The sequence below is a fragment of the Tetrao urogallus genome (genome assembly GCF_951394365.1).
Source record: "Tetrao urogallus genome assembly, chromosome: 16".
Lineage (NCBI taxonomy): Eukaryota > Metazoa > Chordata > Aves > Galliformes > Phasianidae > Tetrao > Tetrao urogallus.
The window spans coordinates 8,322,126-8,343,213 of record NC_136829.1 but is presented as its reverse complement, the minus strand read 5'-3'; the positions used below and the strand labels follow the sequence as shown (position 1 = coordinate 8,343,213).

General features: G+C 45.4%; 2 protein-coding genes across 2 annotated transcripts; one reads left to right on the top strand and one right to left on the bottom strand.

Moving 5' to 3' along the window:
- Positions 1-968: 968 nt before the first annotated feature.
- Positions 969-13,508, bottom strand: SS18L1 (SS18L1 subunit of BAF chromatin remodeling complex; the record flags this gene model as incomplete). The annotated part of the gene is made up of 11 exons (XM_079543323.1): positions 13,343-13,508; positions 11,547-11,623; positions 10,413-10,497; positions 9,466-9,610; positions 5,603-5,800; positions 4,493-4,657; positions 3,503-3,604; positions 3,005-3,097; positions 2,106-2,225; positions 1,198-1,325; positions 969-995 (listed from the first exon to the last, which is right to left on the bottom strand). Exons 1-11 carry the CDS (start codon positions 13,409-13,411, stop codon positions 969-971), a joined length of 1,209 nt encoding a protein of 402 aa, XP_079399449.1. The 5' UTR covers positions 13,412-13,508.
- Positions 13,509-14,003: 495 nt separating this feature from the next.
- PSMA7 (proteasome 20S subunit alpha 7) lies at positions 14,004-19,247 on the top strand (the record flags this gene model as incomplete). Its single annotated transcript, XM_079543405.1, has 7 exons — positions 14,004-14,099; positions 15,069-15,195; positions 16,180-16,304; positions 17,479-17,601; positions 17,921-18,040; positions 18,614-18,676; positions 18,938-19,247. 7 exons carry the CDS (start codon positions 14,004-14,006, stop codon positions 19,028-19,030), a joined length of 747 nt encoding a protein of 248 aa, XP_079399531.1. The 3' UTR covers positions 19,031-19,247.
- Positions 19,248-21,088: the final 1,841 nt, after the last annotated feature.

Below are 21,088 nucleotides of genomic sequence, written 5' to 3'. Positions count from 1 at the left end.
ACAATATTTATGCTTATAATTCTTGCTGGAAAATTTCAGTAAGGGCTATGGGAGAATCAGAAATAAAGAAGGATGCCAGCCACCTGCCTGTGAAATTTGGCATGAAAATGTATGTGCAAGTTACAACGTTTGGAGTAGCATATTCAAGACTGAAAGGTTGCCAGATGTTTTCTCAGCACCACATGTAGCAATACTGACATCCAGGAGGATGACACTGCAGATCTCTGAACTTTCTTCTGTTTTTCTTTCCATGACAGAAATACCTTCGTTTATGTGGATATATAAAAGGTGCCACTAGTGATTAACATTTCCTTGAATATAGGTTTTGATCATCTTTCTGTTCCTTTTACAACAGAAATAATAGACCTACGCAGATCATTCAATGATAAGACCTGGGTAGTTTGCCCAGTAGGTACTGCAGAGATTACAGTTAATTTTATTTTTATAGCATGGAGCTGTCTTCACATAAGGAATGAAACCTTTCCCTTATGCTTAAGAAGTGAAGAGCCATGGATTTCAGAGGCTGGCAGGTAACCTGCAATACATTTAGTTTAAAAAAAGTTGATAACTTACCATAGGACACTTTCCTGGACTGAGATATGACTGAATGGCTTTGTATTTAGTTAGAGTGCAGAATAACCTGGCATTTTGTCAGAACGGGGCACAACTGTGATCAAATGATCCTAAAGCTATTTAGAAACATCAAGAATGGGGGGAAAATTAAAAACTTCTGCGTTGTATCAACATACAGTACTATACACAGCACCAAATATCAAACCATTAAAGCATTGTCTTGTTACCAGTAGTGCACTGCTTCATATCCAGCATGAAATGAACACTGTTCACATACAGACGCTGCTTTGTGCTAAGGGGTAACCAACATATTACAATGAATCAAAACTGCCGGCACATCCAGTTCAAAAGATGGAAATACTATTGAAATGAATCTGACACAGGATCATATTCTTTTATTGCTGGTAATTTCCATATTGTCCCTGGGGGGGAAAAAAAAAAAAAGAGAGAAATATAAATGTTGGAGAATAATATATCAGGGATTCATAAACAGAGTTAATTTTCTGCTGGTTTATAAATTCTGCAAGATCCACTCAATATGTCTGCACCAAAATACCAGATAGATTTATGTGCAGAGCTAGCAGCTAAATCTGCTTTTTTATAGCAGAAATTAAGACAATTTACCTGCTCGTAGCCATAAGGCCTCTGCTGCTGAGCGGATGGTCCTGTCTGAGAAGCTCTGTAACTCCCATATTGCTGCCCCTGTCCCTGTTGGTAGCTGGAATACTGTGAAGATGCTCCTTGTGCAGGACCTGAGGAGACAGAGACAGTTATTAATGGGAGTCCATTTGCTACAGGGAGTTCTTATGGTTAGCAAAATGTAAAGCGTGAGGGTAATAAAGCTTAGCGAGTACATACTGCAAGGCAGTCCCTTGCCTTGAAACCAGTATTTAGAATAGCCTTGTTTTCTCCAGCCCCTGTTTTTTGTACTGATTAACCTGAAATGGTTTCTTTCTTCCAGAGACCACAGGTGCCTGCAACTGACCAGTGAACAGTTCAAACCTGGTTTGATGACAGTGAGGAGCCTTGCTCCAGCAACCAGAAAGATTCCACAGCCCTGTGACAGCGTTAGCTGTATCTCCAAATCACTTCCACTTTTTTTCTTTTCACCTTATTTCCTCACCGAGGATTAAAACCTTTGCACAATGTTGCAAAGCAGTTCTCTGGATTGTTGATGTCAGTTTGGATTGTCTGAATTGTTTTTATGTCAGTTGCAAAACTATTGGATGTGTAGGAGGCATGAGAATCCATGCAGTGACCTTCTACCAACACCTCCCCGTCAACATGAGGCACGACTACTTTATAACTTTCTCAAGTTATCAAGAAAGCAAGCAATGGGATGCTAACATAGCAGTTTGGAGTTGCTATATTAATGGATGTTACTGCCCAATCTCTTTTCATGCTATGCTGTTTGGCTAGTTATAGTATGCGCGTGGCCAAGGTTAATCAATAAAATAGTTTAGCATAGTTTAGGTGAGGAATGGAGGCATCAAGATTAAGTACTGCAAATACTTGACCAGTGGCAGCTTTACCATATCCTTGCTGTTGTCCTGGGTAACTTTGTTGATTCGGGTATTGCTGCTGGGAATATGTTTGCTGTTGTGCAGCTCCCTGTTGGTATCCTGCCTGCTGCTGGCTGTACTGAGAGTTTCCTAAAGTGGAAAAAAATGACATAGTGTGGTTATGCTTGTAGCAGACCTTCCTCCGTTCCATCTCTAGTAAGGAGCCTTGGGCTGGAGCTCACAGACAGGCACTCTTTCAGAAACAGACGTTTGCATTTCGCCAGTCACGATGAATTTATTTGTCTAGTGACTTTTAGTTCTTTTGAATGGGAGGGAGTTGTTTATTTATACACATCATTAAACCAGTGAATAAGCAACCTGCTCCCCAAAGGGTTTTTTTCTGCTAAAGTGTTTCAGAAGAAAAAGGCAGAACCATAAAGATAAAGGTGCCAGGGTACACAGCTGGTTTCTCAAAAAGCCCTCCCAGTGTATTTTGATCCAGATAACGATGTTTATTCGTACATCCCAGAAAGACAACACATCTAGTTGTTACTGATTTTTAAAAACAACTACAATGCAGTATCCTAACAGTGAAATTCTATCTGGCTCAGCTACACCTGAGGAGAATTTTTTTTTAATGAACATGAGACTATGCACAAGCTAGCAACAATCCCACAAGGCTGCACAGCGTGTACCTCACACACAGGTACTGACATGCTGCGTACACAGTCTGATAACGGTGTTGGTATAACTGTGCTGTAATACCTACATTTTGTCTTCTGGACACTTAAATAATAGCTAAGTAGCAGTTCAGTAACGTGTGCAGTGCAAGTTATGTTTTACATTTCCATAAGCATGCTGTCTCCTTAGTATTTTAGGGGGCTTTAGGGAGCTTTAGAGGGTTACAAAGATTCCTGATATTTTCCTACCTCCTTCATAATAGTGTTGTGTAGAGTCATCAAATGACCTGTCATAGCTCTGCTCAGTGTAGGATGACTGCTGATAGGCATAGTCACCATGTCCTGTAAGAAATTGCAAAGATTTATCAGATACATTCTTAATATAACTATATATATATGCTGTTGAATACATGCATTACGAAGTTGCTTAGGCATAAATATGGGGGCTAAGAGAAAATAACCCAACCTAAGACAGGAGGTTGAGTATGCAGCAAGGAAGTTACACCTACAGATAAATCGCTAGCATCTACTCATCCAAACTCGGCTTTATGCCCTTTATGAAGCAGTTTGATAGCAGTGTGCACTAACATGTATGTGTCTGTTTGCTGCTTCCAGGCAGAGGGATTAGAATGTTCTAACACTCGAAGTGGAAACAAATCCCAATGTGTTTGCCATGTCTTCGGATGAGGCGGTCATGCTGGCCTACACTATATCAGCACTACAGCGACAACAGTACAGAGGAATTACCATCTGGATAATATTGCTGATTCATAGGTTCTGATGAGCCTTGTCCATGACTGTACTGCTCACTGTAGTATTCCTCCTGACCCATGTACTGCTGTGAGGAACCTGCAAGCAAAGATGAGAGCACACTGAGCCCATGGATGACTGAGTGATGTTTGTTCTTATCTTCTTTCTTTCTTTTTTTAAGAGAACAGCATTGACATCTTGATAAGTAAACAGGCTATGTATGTTGAGAGCAGTTTCAAAGATGTTTTGCTCACTGGAAAAAGGAAACAACTTTGTATTTTTAGAAAACAAAGCTAGTTGAAATTGAAATTATGCAACCGTCAGTAATAGAAGTCCTAAAACTCTTGTATGGCAATACCAAAAGTAACGGCAACGTTTCATCTACTAATCTGAGATATTAGGAAGCACAGAAATGTATTCCATGCTCATGAACATAGAGAGTTAAATATATTTCAATTAGCGTATTAATTTGTTCCTTAGCAAAATTCAGTTTATATTAGAATCAGTCTAGCAGCTTTGTTACCTCTTAGAACTTTTTCCAGAGAGGTGTTAGAGCATGGTGGTATTCTTCTGGTGTTTTCCTTGCTTTGGCCTAATTTTTCCTATTAATTGCTGGCACATTCTATCTTGTTTGCAGAAATGAGTTCCTTGTTAATTGTGCCATTTTACGGCTGATCCAATACCATTCAAAAGAAATGAAAAGGTTTCCAGTTACTTCAGTGAGCTGTATATCAAATTGTTCATCTTTTCTTTTCACGGTTTCTTTTAGACAGAATTATTTCTAAACACCTGAAATAGTTAAATAAACTTGAAAAGAGATTAAAGTTCTTCTGATTGTCACGGTACTTCCAGCATTTCAGATTTCCTTTCTTTCCAGATGGGATTCCTAATGCATAAAAGTGACTTGGAAATCTTGTTCTGCCTACCCCGCAGGTGATCTCATGGAGCTGCTGCTGCCACCAGCAGTGAGCTAGTCATACATCTCACCTTGCTGGGAAGCTCTGTAGGGGCCCATCGGTCGCTGACCCATCATGCTGTTGCCCTGGTTGCTCTGGCTCATCATGGCAATGGAGGACTGCCCCTGGTAATGCTGGCTCCCTCCTTGTGCCGAGTTGTAATGTGACGTTGCTGCTTGCTGGTGCATCATGGAGACTACAACGTACATGGAAAATCTGTTTTGTAAAGGGATGTGATGGTTCTCTCCCTAGTCTCTTTGGAAGCAAGTTAAAACGTTCAACTACATTACATCCTGATCATTCTATGAATTTTCCACAGGGGGAGATGTTTTCCTACTCTGTGCACTGAGCTCTTTTCAGTGAATCCAACAAGGATGCTGTTACATGTCAGTTCTTGCCATTTGTTTCAGTCACAAATTTGACAGCACATCTAACTTTGAGTACTGCTAGTTGATTTGAAAAGAATGCATCGTTACTGGAGTAGGATTAAAGAAATAAGAACTGATATTTGTTCCCAGTTCTTTCTGACTCATTCATTGCTGTATTTGTTCTCTAATCAATTATTTTTTTCTAACCCGTCTCATTATATATCCAATGATTACACATATTAATAAACTGACACTGTAGGATTGATTTGCCCCCTATATTTCTGAGAGAACTAACATTGGACAACCCATTCAGTACTCAGCAGCACTTGTTTTAACTGGTCAAGAGACAAATTCGGAGCTGTCTGCTAGTCTCTATGCCCTCCAAGCAGTGTTAAGTATCACTATAAAATCATAACAACGTGGCAGTAATGTATAAATGATAAACGTGCAGTACTGTGCTGGCAGGCTCCTTCAGATAGGATAAAGGTGCCTTTCCCATCCCTCCCACAGCTGTGAGATTTGCTGCCAGGCCCTAGCAGGGAGTGCTGCCACTCTTTGAACTGTTTTCCACCACTTGTTGTTAACTGTGGCAGGCCAACGTCAGTTAAAACAGGTCTGAAACTGTTCTGTCTCATTCAGAGACATCCTAAAGCTTTTCTTCTTGCATGTTTGTCCCTGTGTACGTAGAATATTTACAGAACACATTCACATTGGTAAACCTCTGAGGTCACTGAAATGTCGAGCTGGCCCAGAAGGAGGAAGAGGGAGTTTACCTGGATTAGACTGCATGTTGATGTTTGTTCGAGAGACATAATTGCCTATCGAGCCCTGGCCTTGCATTGGCACATTCTGAGATGCAGGCACTGTATGGCTATAACCAGGCCCAGTTCCGTGACTGCTGACACTCATACTCAGAGAGGTTGTGGGCATTGTGTTCTGGCCTGACTGCTGCATAGGCACGTGGTTTGGACCTAAAAGAATTAAAGAGAGCAACAAGAAAATCTGTGCTATTATCAGCAATGTACAGAGAGCATTAAAGCCCTCACAGCCTTTCTGAAATACGGTAAGGCAAAACAAAACAGAACAATCCTCGTTATTAAAATCCTCTGTTACTGACAGACAGAACTGCTTCCTACAAAGTTACAGCAGTGTTCCTCTTCCTGCCTGCCAAATCTAGCTGTACAGAATTGCAGGGGAAAATCAGCAGCTGTGGCCTATAATCAGTTCCTCACGGGCTTCCACAGATCTTGCAGGCAGTGAAATTCACAAATGCCAGCAGTGTCAGATACGTTAGAAAATACACAGACTCTGGAAACATCCCTGTCTTCTGAAATTCTTTCCTTCCTCCTGCCTGCTGTTAACCCCATTCACACAGACGGTGACAATAGGAAGGCACAATGGTGGCTGATAAACTCTGCACACTGCTGCATTCATTCATTCATTCATTTCCCCTCCGACCAACTGCACTTTGTGACCAGGCTTAAGAAGCACCAGGGGGCCTCCCCTCAGAGGACCAAGAGGACAAGCTTGTCTTTCCCTTTCTGGAAGTTTGATTGAAACAACCTCAGACTTTCTGAAGACATATTTAGCAAGTGGCCATCGTAACACTGCTTACAGTACCTGCCCAGTATCACTGTCCATAGCTACTGGGCTGCTCCAACTGCACCCTAGCACTGTGAGATGTGAGTAGCATTCTGCTTACCTAGCAGCATGCTGCTTTGTTTTGTTTTGTTTTAATTCTGTTGTTGTCGGATAACAAAAATTAGGGAAAATCTGGTCCTGATTTTTGTTATTAGTTGTTGCAAATAGTTTTATGAGTGAGTTTTGGAAAGTTGTTTTCACTGTGCATTGATACTGTAGAAATTATGATAGCATGTATTGTTGCCTATCTAAATTCAGCTGTGTATTGCTGTCTATCAAATTAATTTAGGTACAATGGAAGACAAGCAGGATCCCTAGAAGAGACAAAATTATATTGCAATGTTTAGATAATGATATTTCAATCTGGTTATTAAGCGTATCTACAGCCTCTGAAAAAATGTTTAATTCTCGTACTGCAAACCTCATTAACGACTCCTAATGATATTTCTAGTCATCAAAAACACAAGATTTGCTGTTGATCATTATATTTTCCTCTCATGGAGAGAAGCAAGCAGCATTTCTAATAGCAAACAAACAGAGCTATTTCTGCTGAAATCTGCAGAATCAGAGACACACAAACTGCTACAGAGGTCCAGCTCTGTGCTTTGTGAGAGTTCTGTGTATCTTCTAAAGCTGATACCCGTTTTTGTGCAACACAAAACATGTGGTGTTTGAATGGCATCTGCAGGCACTGAATGAGAGAGACTGGGCTCAGTAAGGCTCACAGTAAATCTTGCCCTGTTAGCATGGGAAAACATGAGACTCTGGGCTTTCTTTAAAGTCCCCCCCCCCAAAAAAAAAGTTTGGCTAATTCATGGTTGTAAAGGAAAATACGACAGCATGACCCAATGTGTTTAAATAAAAATACTAGAACAATAAGGCAAATACAAAGCACTGAATCTCTTTCATACTTTTGTGAATCTAAGGGAGCTGAGTTTTGTTTGAAAGGCCTCATTCATGATTTCTGAACAGCGAGGATTCCCAGTTGGACCCCATTCTGTCAGGAGGCAGCTGAGCTTCCCTTGGCTGATGTCTGAATCTACAAGTTCTGCCTGCAGGGCCACGGCATGAAGAATCACCAACTTGTGGCTGTTGGATTATTTGAAATTTCAGTGGGTTGGTTTTTAACCTGTCCCTACAGGCGGAATTATCATCAGTTACCATTAGTTATTGACCCAGCAGCCACTGCTGGTAATTATCGTATATTTAGGTACTACCTAGTGACTGTCCTGCAGAGATGATTCCTGTAAAGACCAGTGTGAGGACAATGAAGGATAAAATGTACTAGTTTGAGGTCTCCTTCCCTGTCCTTCCCTCTTTAACAATGCTGTACCTGTTCAGTGCAGATTTTCATCTCCTTCAGATGAAAAATTTTCACAAGAACTGGAGCCCATACATTCATAACTGCTTGTGCATCCTTATGCCTAACTTGCAAAAAAACGCTGTCCAATAATCACTGGCTGATGCTAAATAATTTCTCAGTCTCACAGCCTATCTGTACATGAGGGTCGGGTGCCGGATAGCTTAAGGTGCCAACTCGATTCTGGCTGGCAGAGACAGCAGCAGGAGGCGCTGGCACCCAGGTGGGTGCCCCCAGGCCTGGGGTGGGAGGCTTCCATTCTCGCAGAGCAGCAGCACATGCCATCACTGCTGCTGTTACCTAGGCTACTCACAGCACACCAGGAGAGGCAGCCTAGTGCATTCTCACACCTTCCTTTTGAAGAGCAGCTCTGTCTTGAGACCAGCCCCCAGTGGAGCGATACTTTAACAGCCTGGCACCACGCAGGTGCAGAGCACTGGACAAAGAGTAAGCTGCCCCCAGAGCCCCAGCTCAGGCTGTCAGCACTGGGTTGGGGGCACACGAGGTGAGTGTGCATCAGCACTGCCTGCCCACCTCTGTTCTGCAAGTGATGGCACCCAGCAGGACTGCCTCTTAATGAGCATTACATTGCTGTAAAGAACTGGGGAGCAAAGGAAAATACAAAAAAAACCAGCAGCAGTAACAGTGAAAATGCAGATTGTGAGTAAAAAAAGCAAACAATGTTCAGACTGATTCAGTGTAACACTTACACTAGTTAATAAATCTTTCAGAAAGGTGGCACGGATAGATTTCTCTCTACAGCTGGAAGTGTACAAAAGTGGGTACCTCCTCATTTGATCAAGAGGTCCTACCAGCCTGACCACTAACAGATTTCCAAAAACTCAGAAGTAATTTCACTGCCTGCATCTGCTCCTGAGTTCCCCTGCCAAGGTCTGTGATTTTACAGTCAGATCCTTCTATTTATAGACATTGTTTTTCTCTCTCTCTCACTTTGGGAAAGACCCACATAAACAGAGCTGACTAAATAACCGTGAGGAACAAAATGAATACATGGATTATTAATGCTATAGAGTATTAATACAAAGAAAACAACAGCAGCAAAAATCTCAGTTAGCTTCTTTTTAGTTACAAGAACCAAAGAAACAAATAAATGTGTATATTTGTCTTATCCGTATAAAATGTCTGTGCAGACTCTTTGGCTGCATGCTACAATCCCTGAAAGCTTCTGTGGAGGACAAAGGCTGATGTAACGCATTTTGTTCCCCCAAAGAAATCTATCTAGAGGAGCTTTGCAATCTAAAGGCTTGGCTGTGCAGTTAGTCATGCAAGCAATCCCATTTCACCCTGGCCAGCCCCACCATCTTCAAGAGAAAAACACTGCAATATATCATTTTTCTGACTAGAGACTTGGAGGCATCTTGGTGATTCTCATTAGCCATTTTAAAAACTGTTTTCAATTTCTCCTATAGAATTACTAAGCAGACCGGAGGCCTCGCAGAACCCAACATCATTACAGACTGTAGCCATTTTGTGATGATTTCAACAGTCCCAGAAATCCCCATCTGCCTGAAAGGTGAGTGAGGAGAGGTCTTTTACAGCTCTGTAAGTATTTTCTGCATTAATGATTTTGTTGCCAAGCAACAGCAAAGCAGCACAAAGGGGACCAAGGCTCACCATTGCTAATCTGACTCTGCATGAGGGAGGAAGGAGGAAGGCCCGTCCCGATTGCATCACTGAGATTGCTCTGTGAATGAAGAGACTGGTTGGATGCACTCTGAGTCATTCCTCCTGGGCCCAAGTTTATGTTTTGCGTTGGTGGCTGCAAACAACAAGGAGGAGAAGCAAATTTTTTGTTAGGTTTTATTAGGTTTTATTTAGAAAAATAATCACCCTCAAATTAGACCAAGCATAACTAAAAACTGCCTCAAGTAAGTAAGTGCTTCCCTTACTTTCTGAGCAAACCTTTTTCATTTGACTAGGATGTGTGAATGACATTCAGCACGACACGGGGGAGCCAGCAGGCAGCACAGCAAAGGTCTCCAAGCTGTGCTTCGAACAGAGGCTGCCTTCTGTGCCCATTCCTTTGTACTTAGATAAATTTCATTTGGACTGGACTGAAAGTAACTGCTGTGGGGAAATGCCTTCACAAACACTACACAGCAGAGTGTTGACAAACTGACCTTCGCCAAGCATAAAGCTATTGTGTGCTTTGTGTTATGCTGGATACTTCTCAAATCAATCAGTTCAGCAATAACCCCATTTTTAAAAGCAAACCAATGCCCAAATACTGAGATAAAATAGTGGCTTTTTTTTTCTTTTTCCCGAGTAAAGAATACAGTAAGAATAAGCCAAGAATAATGAATCTGGAACAAATGGGTCCTGTTCACATATGTAACACTGCATCATTCCCAGTATTTAGAAATTAGGCCACTGAGACAGATATTAACACAAATATCCAAAAGAATGTATCTTAAGTGCAGTAAAAGTAGCTTTGCACTTGGTTGGTGGTCTGCACAACCACTTAGGGATAAAAAAGGTTTACTGACATCTATCAGTATCTGTATCAAAGCACATTTCCCTCTGGCATAGGAAATAAATGTGGTGGTAGCACTGGTACTTACAGCAGGAAGCAAGGACTGCATATTCTGGTTAGAATCTGCTATTGTTGCCAAGTAAACAAGGTTTCTGTGCAAGATTTGTTGGTATCTACAGAATAAGGAGCAAAGCTTATTTGGAAAGGGTTAACAACACAGAAAATTCCAGTTTATTAAATGACATCAGCCCACTTTACATCTGTCAAAGCAAACAGTTATCATGCTGACCCACATCTGCGCTGCTGTGCTTTTTCACAGTGTGTTCAACACCCATTGTATCAGTGGGTAAACGCGGGGGAAGCAGGAGGCAAAGCACACGCTTCTCTGCAAGCACTTGGAGTGCGCTGTGCAGCTGGGAGCTCAGGCTTTCTTTGAGAACTGACACTGGGTCAGCAGCTTTACCACAGATTCTTCCTCTGTCTAAGCAGTGTCCTATTCGTAGTGAAATTCCAAAACCCAAAACCTGTTTGCCCTGCCAACAAGCTGAGAAGAACAAGATTTTTTCACGAGTGCTTTAACTGGAGTGTTTACTCAAGTCAGCACCACCTGAACCCTTTCTGCTTCTTCACAGCCCTCGATGAACTGGAAAAGTTCATAAGGAAGAACAGGAGGGCATCCAAAAGCAAACTACGGATGTACCACTGTGCAAAGAGTCAAACCTGGAGAGTTTGAGAAGAACGCAAGAGACATTATTTTTTAGCATGATTTTTTCTTCTGATAAGGGGAAAATGTGTGGGAAGTAGTAAAACTGGCAAATATGGAGCCAAGGTTGTGAAAGGAATACAAAAAGCGTGGAACTTGGTCATCTCCTCCCAAATGCACGCAAGTCCCACAGTGTTGCCTTCTTTGCAGAAATGTTAGGTGACCCTTATTGCTCAAAATCTTCAACAGCTTAATTTGCAAGCAGGAGGTGAATACATTTGCATGGTTCTCCAGAATTAATAAATAATCTGTTAAAAATGTTCTAAATATTAAATTCTCAAATACTTTGGGGAAAAAAATAACACCCTCCATCCCAAGAACAATAAATAGTTTGTAATACAAGCAAATCTAACAGATCAGTCCAAGCATTTTCTCCCTGCTCAGTGGACAGCACTGCTCATGGTACAGCCCTAGAGAAAAAGTACTCCAAAAGCACAGCCCGAAACTCATCATACTCACTGAGTACATTCTGCAGTTTTCCCCTTGCTCTGATAATCCATAATACACTGTATTAGGTGGTGATTTTCATCTAACATCTGCATAAAAGAAACACGATCAGAACATGTGAGAATCGTATGAAAGACCCGAGCTTCTGCGACACTCCGCATTTGCTCTCCGTAGCCACAGATGGCGTTGTGGGCGCTTTGCTTTGGGATGCGAGCAGTGCTACACGTGACGGCACGGTCCTTGACCCGCTGAGATGCCGAGGGCCCCGAGTTCTGATCACCACCCACAAGAAGATGCAGCTCACTGTCCTAAAATTGCTGTTTCTGAACATTTTAAAGCAGCGCCATCACTGCTGCGTGCCAAAAGCTCTGACTTCCAGCACACCAGTCATCTTCTGGTGGTCTGCGGTACTGGAACGACTAAAGCTTTGAAAGACCGTTAATAAATAAAAACAAGCTGCTTTTATATTACAAATACGAATAACAACACTTTTGTTTTTCAGTGCCATTAGAATATTCAAAAAATCTTGTTGTAGTGGGAATTTGTGAGGAGCCCAGCACGTGCCCCCTCTGACTGCTCCGTTTCCTACACTGAACTGGAACGTCCATTCAGTCACTGTGCCTGCAAGTCCCCTGGTCAGCACCGTGCTTTGCAAACAGCAAATCACTGCCAGCAGCCCACCAACACTGACAAACAGTCCTGAAGTCACACGGCAGTTAGAGAAAAAAAAAAAAAGCCACTGGGATATTTCACTGCTTAAAATTAATTGCTCACAACACTGTGTGCTGCGAGAGCGCGGGCTTCGTTTCCAAATAGCGCCCTGAGGTTTCAGTCACACTCCTCAGGCTCATAGCAGGTCGTTCTGCCCAATCTCTTTTCTGTAACGTTCTGCCCATTTTTCCCTAGAAGTCACAAATTGGCACCAGAAAATGGTTTGGCTGCAAAACCTACTGACGATCCGTTCGTTGCTGGGTTAGCAACAACGCTGCCTCACTGCCCATCGTCCACGGACCGACCACGAACAACACCTACAGCTCCCTGCCGCCGCACTGCACGAGCTGCAGGAACAAAATGCCTTCGTGGTGGGGAACGCAGGCACAGCAGCACAAGTACAAATGACAAATAGCGGTCAAAGTGAAACATGCGTCTTTATTGAGTCTCCAGCCTCTTCCTTATACAGTTACCTTTTGTGGGAGGGACGGAGGGTCGGCAGGTGCACGCACTGCACTCCCTGCTGCCAGCCCTCCGGGATGGGAAACAATAACTTCCCAACTGGGAGCCCTTCTGTACCGTGTGGAGAGCTCAATTGCAGAGAACATCTTCAAAACCTTTGTCATTACACACCAATAAACACATCACAAATAACAGGAACAGCAGACGAAAACCACCACTGATCGCTGCTCCCTCTGGCTTCTAAGATTCCGCATCCAAACGCGAAACCCTCTCCAATGCAGCATTTTATTTCATTTTTTTGCTGATATGCCATCAGAAATTAAACATATATTTGCAAACGCTATTGCATTTTTCCACTGCATTATTGTCAGTCTTTTTCCCTCCAGCAGCAGCCAACGTGCCAGCGGATTTCATTCCGTACCCCTTCTCTGGCTCTCTCTGCAGCGATCTGCACACCTTTGCTTTGTTCCACCTCCTCCTCCTCCTCCTTCCCCCACCTCTCTCCAGCTGTCCATCTCTGCAGCCCTGGCCATGCACGAGTTTCCCTGCTCGCCCGCAATCTGCCTCCTTCCACGGCTGCGGGAGCACGGACGGAATCACGTCCACCCCATCGGTACAAAGCATGCTGTTTTTACCTTCTGGATAGTTTGCTGGGTCACCTCCCCTTTGCCTCTCGGGCGAGCAGAAGCAAAGGCAACCGACATGGTGGGCTTTTTTTATGTGTCTATAATATATGGGTCCCAGGCTCTAATAATATTGTTATTATCTGCCTGCTATTGCCGTGCGAGGATTCTCCGCAGTGCGCGGGCAGGGGAGGCGCCGCACATGGTACGCTCTGAGCCCGGCGCCCAGCGGCGGCCAGCGCGCCCCGGAGCGGCACACGCCGCCCCGCGCCCGGGGCCGGTGCCGGCAGCTCGGGGCGGGGGGGCTGCGGGGCGGATTTGCGGGAGGGGAGGAGAGCGGCCGCCCGCCGCCCCGCGCCTCTCCCCGCCGCCGCACATGGTGCGTCCCTGCCGCCGGGTTTCCTGTCGCAGCCGAGCGGCATCTCCCTGCCTCCGCCGGCCGCCGCCAGGTGCGCCAACTGCGTAAGGGCGGCCGCCATCTACGCCGAGTGCGTCGAGCGCCGCGGCCGCCTTCGCCTACGCTCGTTGCGCAACGCCGGCTCCTCGCGCAAGGAGCGCGGAGCTTCGCGGCTGCAGCGTACGGAGTTGGCGCAGGGGGCGCCGTCGGCGTACTCCGGAAGCGGGCGGGGGATGAGTGTGCTGTTTTGAGGGAGGCGGCGCGCGGCCGGCAGCCATGAGCTACGACCGGGCCATCACCGTCTTCTCTCCGGACGGGCACCTCTTCCAGGTGGAGTACGCCCAGGAGGCGGTGAAGAAGGGCTCTACGGCGGTGAGTGAGGGGAGAAAGGCGGCTCCGGGTTCGCCGCGGGGCCGAGGCGGGCGCGGCAGGGAGGGAAGGCAGGCCCTGCGCACGTCGCGCCGCGGGGAGCCGCGCCGCCGCTTCGCCGGTGGCCCCGCGCGCACGGAGCGCCAGGAGCCGGGCGGCGCCACGGGAGAGTCACGAAATCGGCGCTGCTGTCGGCGGAACCGCGCGGCCGGGCGGCGCTGCTGGGCGCTGTGCTGCGCTGTGCTGCGCTGTGCGGGTGTCCGGCGGACGGGAAGGAGGAGAGGCGAGTGGGAATGGCTTTGTGGCCGCCGCCTTCAGTGTTCGCGTTGCCCCGAGGTTCTGATGAACGAGGAGTTTTCCCACGTGGGGAATAACGGGTCGCTTTCCAGGTGCATCGGGAAGGAAACCGCCGGCCTTCGGCTGGGCGCGCGGCTGGCACTGCCCGCATCGGCTGCTGAGCGCCGGTGGACGCAGCCGTCCGCGCCGCTGGTAGCGCGGAGCTCCTCGCAGCACAGCTGCCCCGGCCCTGCAGCAGCGGGGCGGCCCTCGTAACGAGGCGCGGTGCCAGGTAGCGTTGGGTTTTTTTACGGTACGGCGAGGGAGCGACCTACGGCAGGCTGCCCCTGTGTTTGATGTGGAGCTTTAGTGCTGCTCCTGCCGCAGTGGCTGCAGGAAAGTGCTGGTATTGGAGAACGCGGTGGTAGGAGGGTGGGGATATCTGCTAGGAGTCACACGGGTTTAAATTGGTGAAAGCAGCTGATGAAGCTGCGCTCAGGAATTGAATGCAATTTTTGTTACATCCGTCCTCTCCCGGGCCGTGGCAATAGGAAACAAAGTACTTCAAGTTGAAGTTTATAATGTTTGCTTTCTGTTTTTTTCCTCCCCACCAGGTCCTCATTCCAGTATTCTGCAACCTGTTTAGGGGACCTAAGTTAACTCTTTTTTTTCCTCTTTTCTTTGAACGCATTGAAGGTTGGAGTCAGAGGGAAGGACATCGTTGTTCTCGGCGTGGAGAAGAAGTCTGTGGCAAAACTTCAGGATGAAAGAACTGTACGGAAGATCTGCGCCCTGGATGACAATGTCTGCATGGCTTTTGCAGGTATGTGATCCCTGCAGAGTGTGGGGTTTGGTGCAGCGGTTGTTAGGCTGCCTTTGGGTAAGGTTATGGATTCATAGGGCATGTATAACTGAGTGAGGGCTGTGGGGAAGGAGCATGTTTCCAGTTACTTCTACTTTTACAAATAGGTGTAGATAGGTCCATAGGGCATATGGGAGAACCAGTGACTAAATGAGGATGAAATATTGGTTAGAATTCACAAGGTCCACTGAGTTTAACGTGAGGATGAAGACTGAGAAGTAACATTATCAACACAGATATAGAAATACAGTGTTCAACAATATGTGAGCTCATGTGAACATGTGTACATTTCAGCAGATATCTCCTGTCTGTAAGTAATTCTTTGTATCAGTATTCATAATGCTTTAAGAGGAGATCTGATTTGAGCAGGCAAAAATACTGATTTTTGAGATGTAGTGTGCCTTGCTTCCTCAGCTGGGGATTGTGATATGTGCAGGTGGGTTCACAAGCTTAAAGAAGAGCTCTATAATGGAAACAAGGCTCCCAGCTGAAAATGGCATTGCTGGCCATTTTTTGTCAGCTAACGTCATGCTGCTGTAGTTCCATCAACTAGACAAGATTTATCGTGCAGATAAGCTGATTTATAGAGAGGGCTGTTGTCAAAAGAAATGCAGCCACCGTACGTGAGAATGGAAGCTCTGCCATTAGATTGAATGCTTCCAGTCTCTCAGGGGGATTCTGATTACCTGGTTCCAAATTGCATGTTATTTAACATACAATCATGAAATCTGTAAACAAAACGTATGTAATTTTGATTCATTAGCTTATTTCTGTTGCCTTTTAAATGATGTCCTCACTCAGCAAACCTGGGAAGGCGTGACCTCTTGTATGCTTTCCTTCCCTCACTGTTAGCACTGACCTTGTGAGCCTTTTGGAGCAAGACAAGCTGTCTGTGCTCGTGGTGTGAAGCATGAGTTGAGCACAGCGAATCCACTGTCATTGCAGGGCTCACAGCTGATGCCAGAATAGTTATAAACAGAGCTCGTGTGGAATGTCAGAGCCACAGACTCACCGTGGAGGATCCGGTCACCGTGGAATACATCACGCGTTACATCGCCAGCCTGAAGCAGGTGTGCTGTGTGGGGTCCTTCTGTCCATGCGTGCTGCTGTGCAGGAGCTGCGCGTGGTTCTGCTGCCAGAAAGCAACACAACGCTGCTGGCTGTTGGAAATGAAAATGTAGTAATGGAACATGAGGATTGATCGCCAGCTTTCCTCAGAAGATGAAATCAGTCAGTGCCTGTAACAGCTGCGTGAGCACATTGGTGATGTTACCAGGGACGCTGCCCATCTGTGGCTTTAATTCATTCTCGTCGTGGCTGTGATGCATTTCCTGTTCCGGTTTCCCTTCTAAGACTTTGCAGGGAGAGATGAGAGGGCAGCAAATTAAGGCAGCACTTGATATACTTAGTTTGATATTCATGAATTTAAGATTAACGACAGGGTCAAAATATGCCCAACTGCCTTCTGTGGTAAGATTGTTCATTTGCTGCTGGTGTATTGAACTAATTTTCAGCAACTAGTGGGGATTAGCAAAAGTCTGATTTATTTATGACGTGCTAGCACAGTGATGATGACAGTAGTGTGATGCTGGTGTTCATTACTAGCCTGTCAGAGCAGAATCTTGCTTTGTTCCTTTACAGTAATCTCACATCTGTGTATTTCATTCTGGCACACTTGCAATCTCTCTAAAAGTAGCAGCAGTAAATCTTGCAGCTCTGCTGTTGGGCTCCGTGCTTTTAGGGTCACTTGTGGTGTGTGATGTGCTGCAGCAGCGAGCAGAAGGGCTGTGGCACTGCCTTTCCTACAGCCGGCTGCCATCGCAGATGAAGCCTGCTTTGTCATTCATGGAATTGTTGCACATCGTTGCTGAAAGCTGGCTTTGTGCTCAGATAATATCCTCCTGCCCAGCCTCCTGCGTGCTTGTGAAAGCACAGCGCCGCACCCGGGCATGCAGTCAGTGTCAGCAGCTCCTGGCAGCCAGGAGAGTCTCTTCCTGATAGTTACAGTGGTGCAGAAAACTTCAGTGGATGGTAGGAAAAGTGGCTGAGAAGTGAAGTAACCGCGTCAGCTGCTTGGCTTACAGCCTTTGGTAGGGCATGGAATCCTGCCTTCAATAGGTAGCTGGGTGAGAAAGCCTCCTGAAAATATTTCTGACGCCTTTCCTGGTTGTAACATACAAATGTCTGCTTTCTGCTCTAACGGCGGAGCTGCTTGTGAAATGCATGTCTGTTCCTTCTGAGCAGAGGTACACTCAAAGCAACGGTCGCAGGCCTTTTGGAATCTCTGCTCTGATCGTGGGATTTGACTTCGATGGAACCCCCCGGCTGTACCAGACCGACCCCTCTGGCACGTACCATGCTTGGAAGGTGAGCTGGTTCTGTGTCTTCTGGAGGTGTAATGAAATATTGAAGAGTTACCATCTCCTTTAAGAGGGATTGATGTAGAAGGAGGTGAACAAATCCATCTGCATGGAGTGGCAGTGTGCAGTTAAGCTCTACTTGGGGAATTTTACCATGTTCTCTTGTTTCCCAAGTACACAGGGGTGCCTGACTGCTGACTGCTTGTGCGGTGGGGGAAGTAATGCATTCCATCTCCTGAAAAACACACAGTGGGTTTCAGATCATCTAACTGTACAGATCCCATTCCTTGCTAATTCCAAGCTTCTTCCCACCCCATCCACTCCAGGCTAATGCCATTGGCAGAGGAGCTAAATCTGTACGTGAATTCCTGGAGAAAAACTACACTGACGAAGCCATTGAAACAGATGATCTGACTATTAAGCTTGTCATCAAGGCTCTTCTTGAGGTGAGTCTCCCTCAGGAGCTTTGTGTCACTCTTCACCTCGTGTTTGGATCAACTTCCTAATTGTGAGTACGCTGAAATCTTCACCCACGTGGCAGCAGAGCATTACAAAAGGATCTCTGGAAAGTGCATTTGTTGTTTGCCATAGGTGTGGGGTTACATTTAAGGTTCGGAGTACTTCAGAGAACTGTGCCTGTAACTTACATGGAGGAAGTTAAACTGCAGTCCTCAGGGAGGGAAAAAGACTTCAGTTCTTGCAATGAATATAAATGAACCAAAATGCACTAAACTCCACGTGCGGTATGCTTTGACTTTGTGCTGAAATTTGAGGTGAGGAAAGCTTAAATCAAAATTCAGGTGGTGGAAATGTGATGGTTTTAAGTTAAGCATCAACAGGCTGCGTTGATGCCAAAAGGAATGCCTCCTTTTTGGGGATGGGTTTTCCTACTGCTGGGATAGAGGGCTTGGAGCTAAAGAAGCACTCCTTTTCCACAGCTGTTTTTCCTAAAAGGTCTGAAAGAGAGGTGTTCAAATTGTTTACTGGACCCACTCCTAATGGTGTTAATTTCTGTTCAGGTTGTGCAGTCTGGGGGGAAGAACATCGAGCTGGCTGTTATGAGAAGAGATCAGCCCCTGAAGGTAAAGGCTGCTTTGGCTTTTCTCCCTTTGCAGCCAGTTTCTCTGATAGCACTGTTGTACATCAGCCCTAACTTCCGCTCCTCATCTCACATTCTGCACTGGCAAATATTTGTTTAACAGTAGCAGCCAAGGCACGTTGTGTGTGCACAGTGTACCTGTGTCTCTGGAAATAGCTGTTCACTTTCCTGCTGTGTCAGAGCTACTCAAGACTTTTATCTTCTTTAAGTGGCATCTCAGAGGTTGCTGTTTTCCTTTCTTTAGATTCTAAGCCCTGAAGAAATTGAGAAGTATGTTGCTGAAATTGAAAAAGAAAAGGAAGAAAATGAAAAGAAAAAACAGAAGAAGACATCATGATGAACCAAATTCGGCGCCTGCTTAGCTGCTTCTTTTTAACTGAAGCAAAGGGTTGTTCTGTATAGACAAGATGTAGGCATTCCGTTTATTCATACTGTGCCCCTCTGGAGACCTACAATAAACCTACTGATTTTTTTTAAGCTCTTATTTTAGAAAGATCCGTGTGTTCCTGATATTTTAATCACTAAAATCAGCTCCACCATGCAGTAGTGACCCATTAAAGGATGAAGACTGGTTGCATTTTTCTTCCTGGCAGCTTTCTTAGTGAACAGTCTCCGTTGTCGCTTACTTTCTTGCTGTTGAAGTGGATGTCTCAGCAAAAAACAGCTGCTTTCAAGGAGTTACATTTTCTCTGTCCCTCATCACTATTTTCAAATGTAAATGGCCAGGGCCCAGCTGTAAAACAAAACACTTTTCATCCCCAGTTGTGGTGAGTTTTGTAGCAGATTTGGGGCTGCAGTGGTTTGGGAAATGAGCATGAGAACTGTTTTGAAGGCACATCATAAGCGACTGAGGAGGTGCTTGAATTGCTACCTGCAGGTCATTGCATGATTGTTGGTTGAGAATAAAGCGGTGCTGTGATGGCCCACTAGGGGCTTTAGAGACCAGTGACTGCCTCATATGAACTGCAGGCATGCTAAAACAAGGATAGAGGTCTACTCCAGCTTATCCTTTTGTATTTAACCTCCTGCATCTCCCTTCCTTCACCCTGCCCCAGGTTTGGTGCCTAGCTCAGGTTCTCCTACTCTCACAGCTGTCTCTTTGCCCAGCTCTCTTGGCAGAGGTAGATCACATTCTGTAAGTGATGGAGGTCTACCTCTGCACACCAAAGTCATTGCTGTGTGCATTCTATTCACCGAACAGTAACTTGTATAAAATGAAAGCCCTGTGGGCAGGTGGCTGTGTACCCAGACAGCAAGTTTTACTTTCAATAGCCAGCTGCAGCCTGAGGCAGCTCCAAGTAGCCTGGCCTCACTTAAGCATGGGGGTAAAGCTTTTGGGGAAGGGAGGGAGTTGCGCCTTCCTGCTGTTGTTTCCTGTTGACAGCTCTTCCCTCTGAGGGCAGTGATCCAGGTACAGTACTGCACATGGAGGCTGTGGTGTATTTGCCCAACATGCCTGACACTGAATCTAAAAGAAAGAGAACTGGTGCCTCAATAATAAAGAGGAGTGGTATTGAGCTTGGTGTTGATTTCTCACTTCACCACAGCCACACAGAAGAAGCTGTAGAGGCACTCACTGCTCCAGCAGCTGACAGGCAATGCAATTCCACCTTCATGCTGTAGTGTCATAGAAGCTGTTTTGCCATTGGAGAAAGGAGTCACCTAGGGCTGCTGCAAGCCCTGCTGTCAGCACACACTACTTGCTGGTAAAAGACCAGCTCCTAAAAGCATCTGTGGCTACCAAACAGACGTACTGCCACCCGAAACAAACTGGTAAAGCTGTACCAGTGCTGGCTGTGAGCTCTGGGTGCTGTGAACAGCAACACTCCTTCAGTTGGATACTCAGACTTCCCCTGAGGGAGCACAGGGTGAGAGGAACGATGCAGCAGCTGTAGCAGAGCCTTCAGCAGCCTTCTTAAACACTGTGTGCCTCTTCCCAGGCCAGCTCAGTTTCCTCTTAGATTTCAGCCTTGCTTGGGGCTCCAACAAGTTGTATGGACAGATGCTGCCAAGCTGCACGCAGAACAAAATAGCAGGAAAACGTCAAACATTTACATGTTTATTATAATTACAATTTACATTACTCCAAAGAGCAGCCCCACTGCTATGCTCTAATTCTTAGCAATAAAGTCCTACAAAAATAAATCCAAGCTTTTACAGTAACCTAAGTCAATGCATAACTAAAAAATTCTAGCTATGTACGGGGTTCAGTCATCAAGGTGCTTTTTCAACAAAATTCCCTACCAACAGAAAAGGGACACATGCTTATAGCAATTTAACCCACTTATTCATGCAAACAAATGTAACCCCTTCCCTCCCAGCCCCTCTCCCCACATACAGATTTTAAAAACAAAAGAAAAACTAAACTATTTACAGTATGGGGGTACAGAGGAAA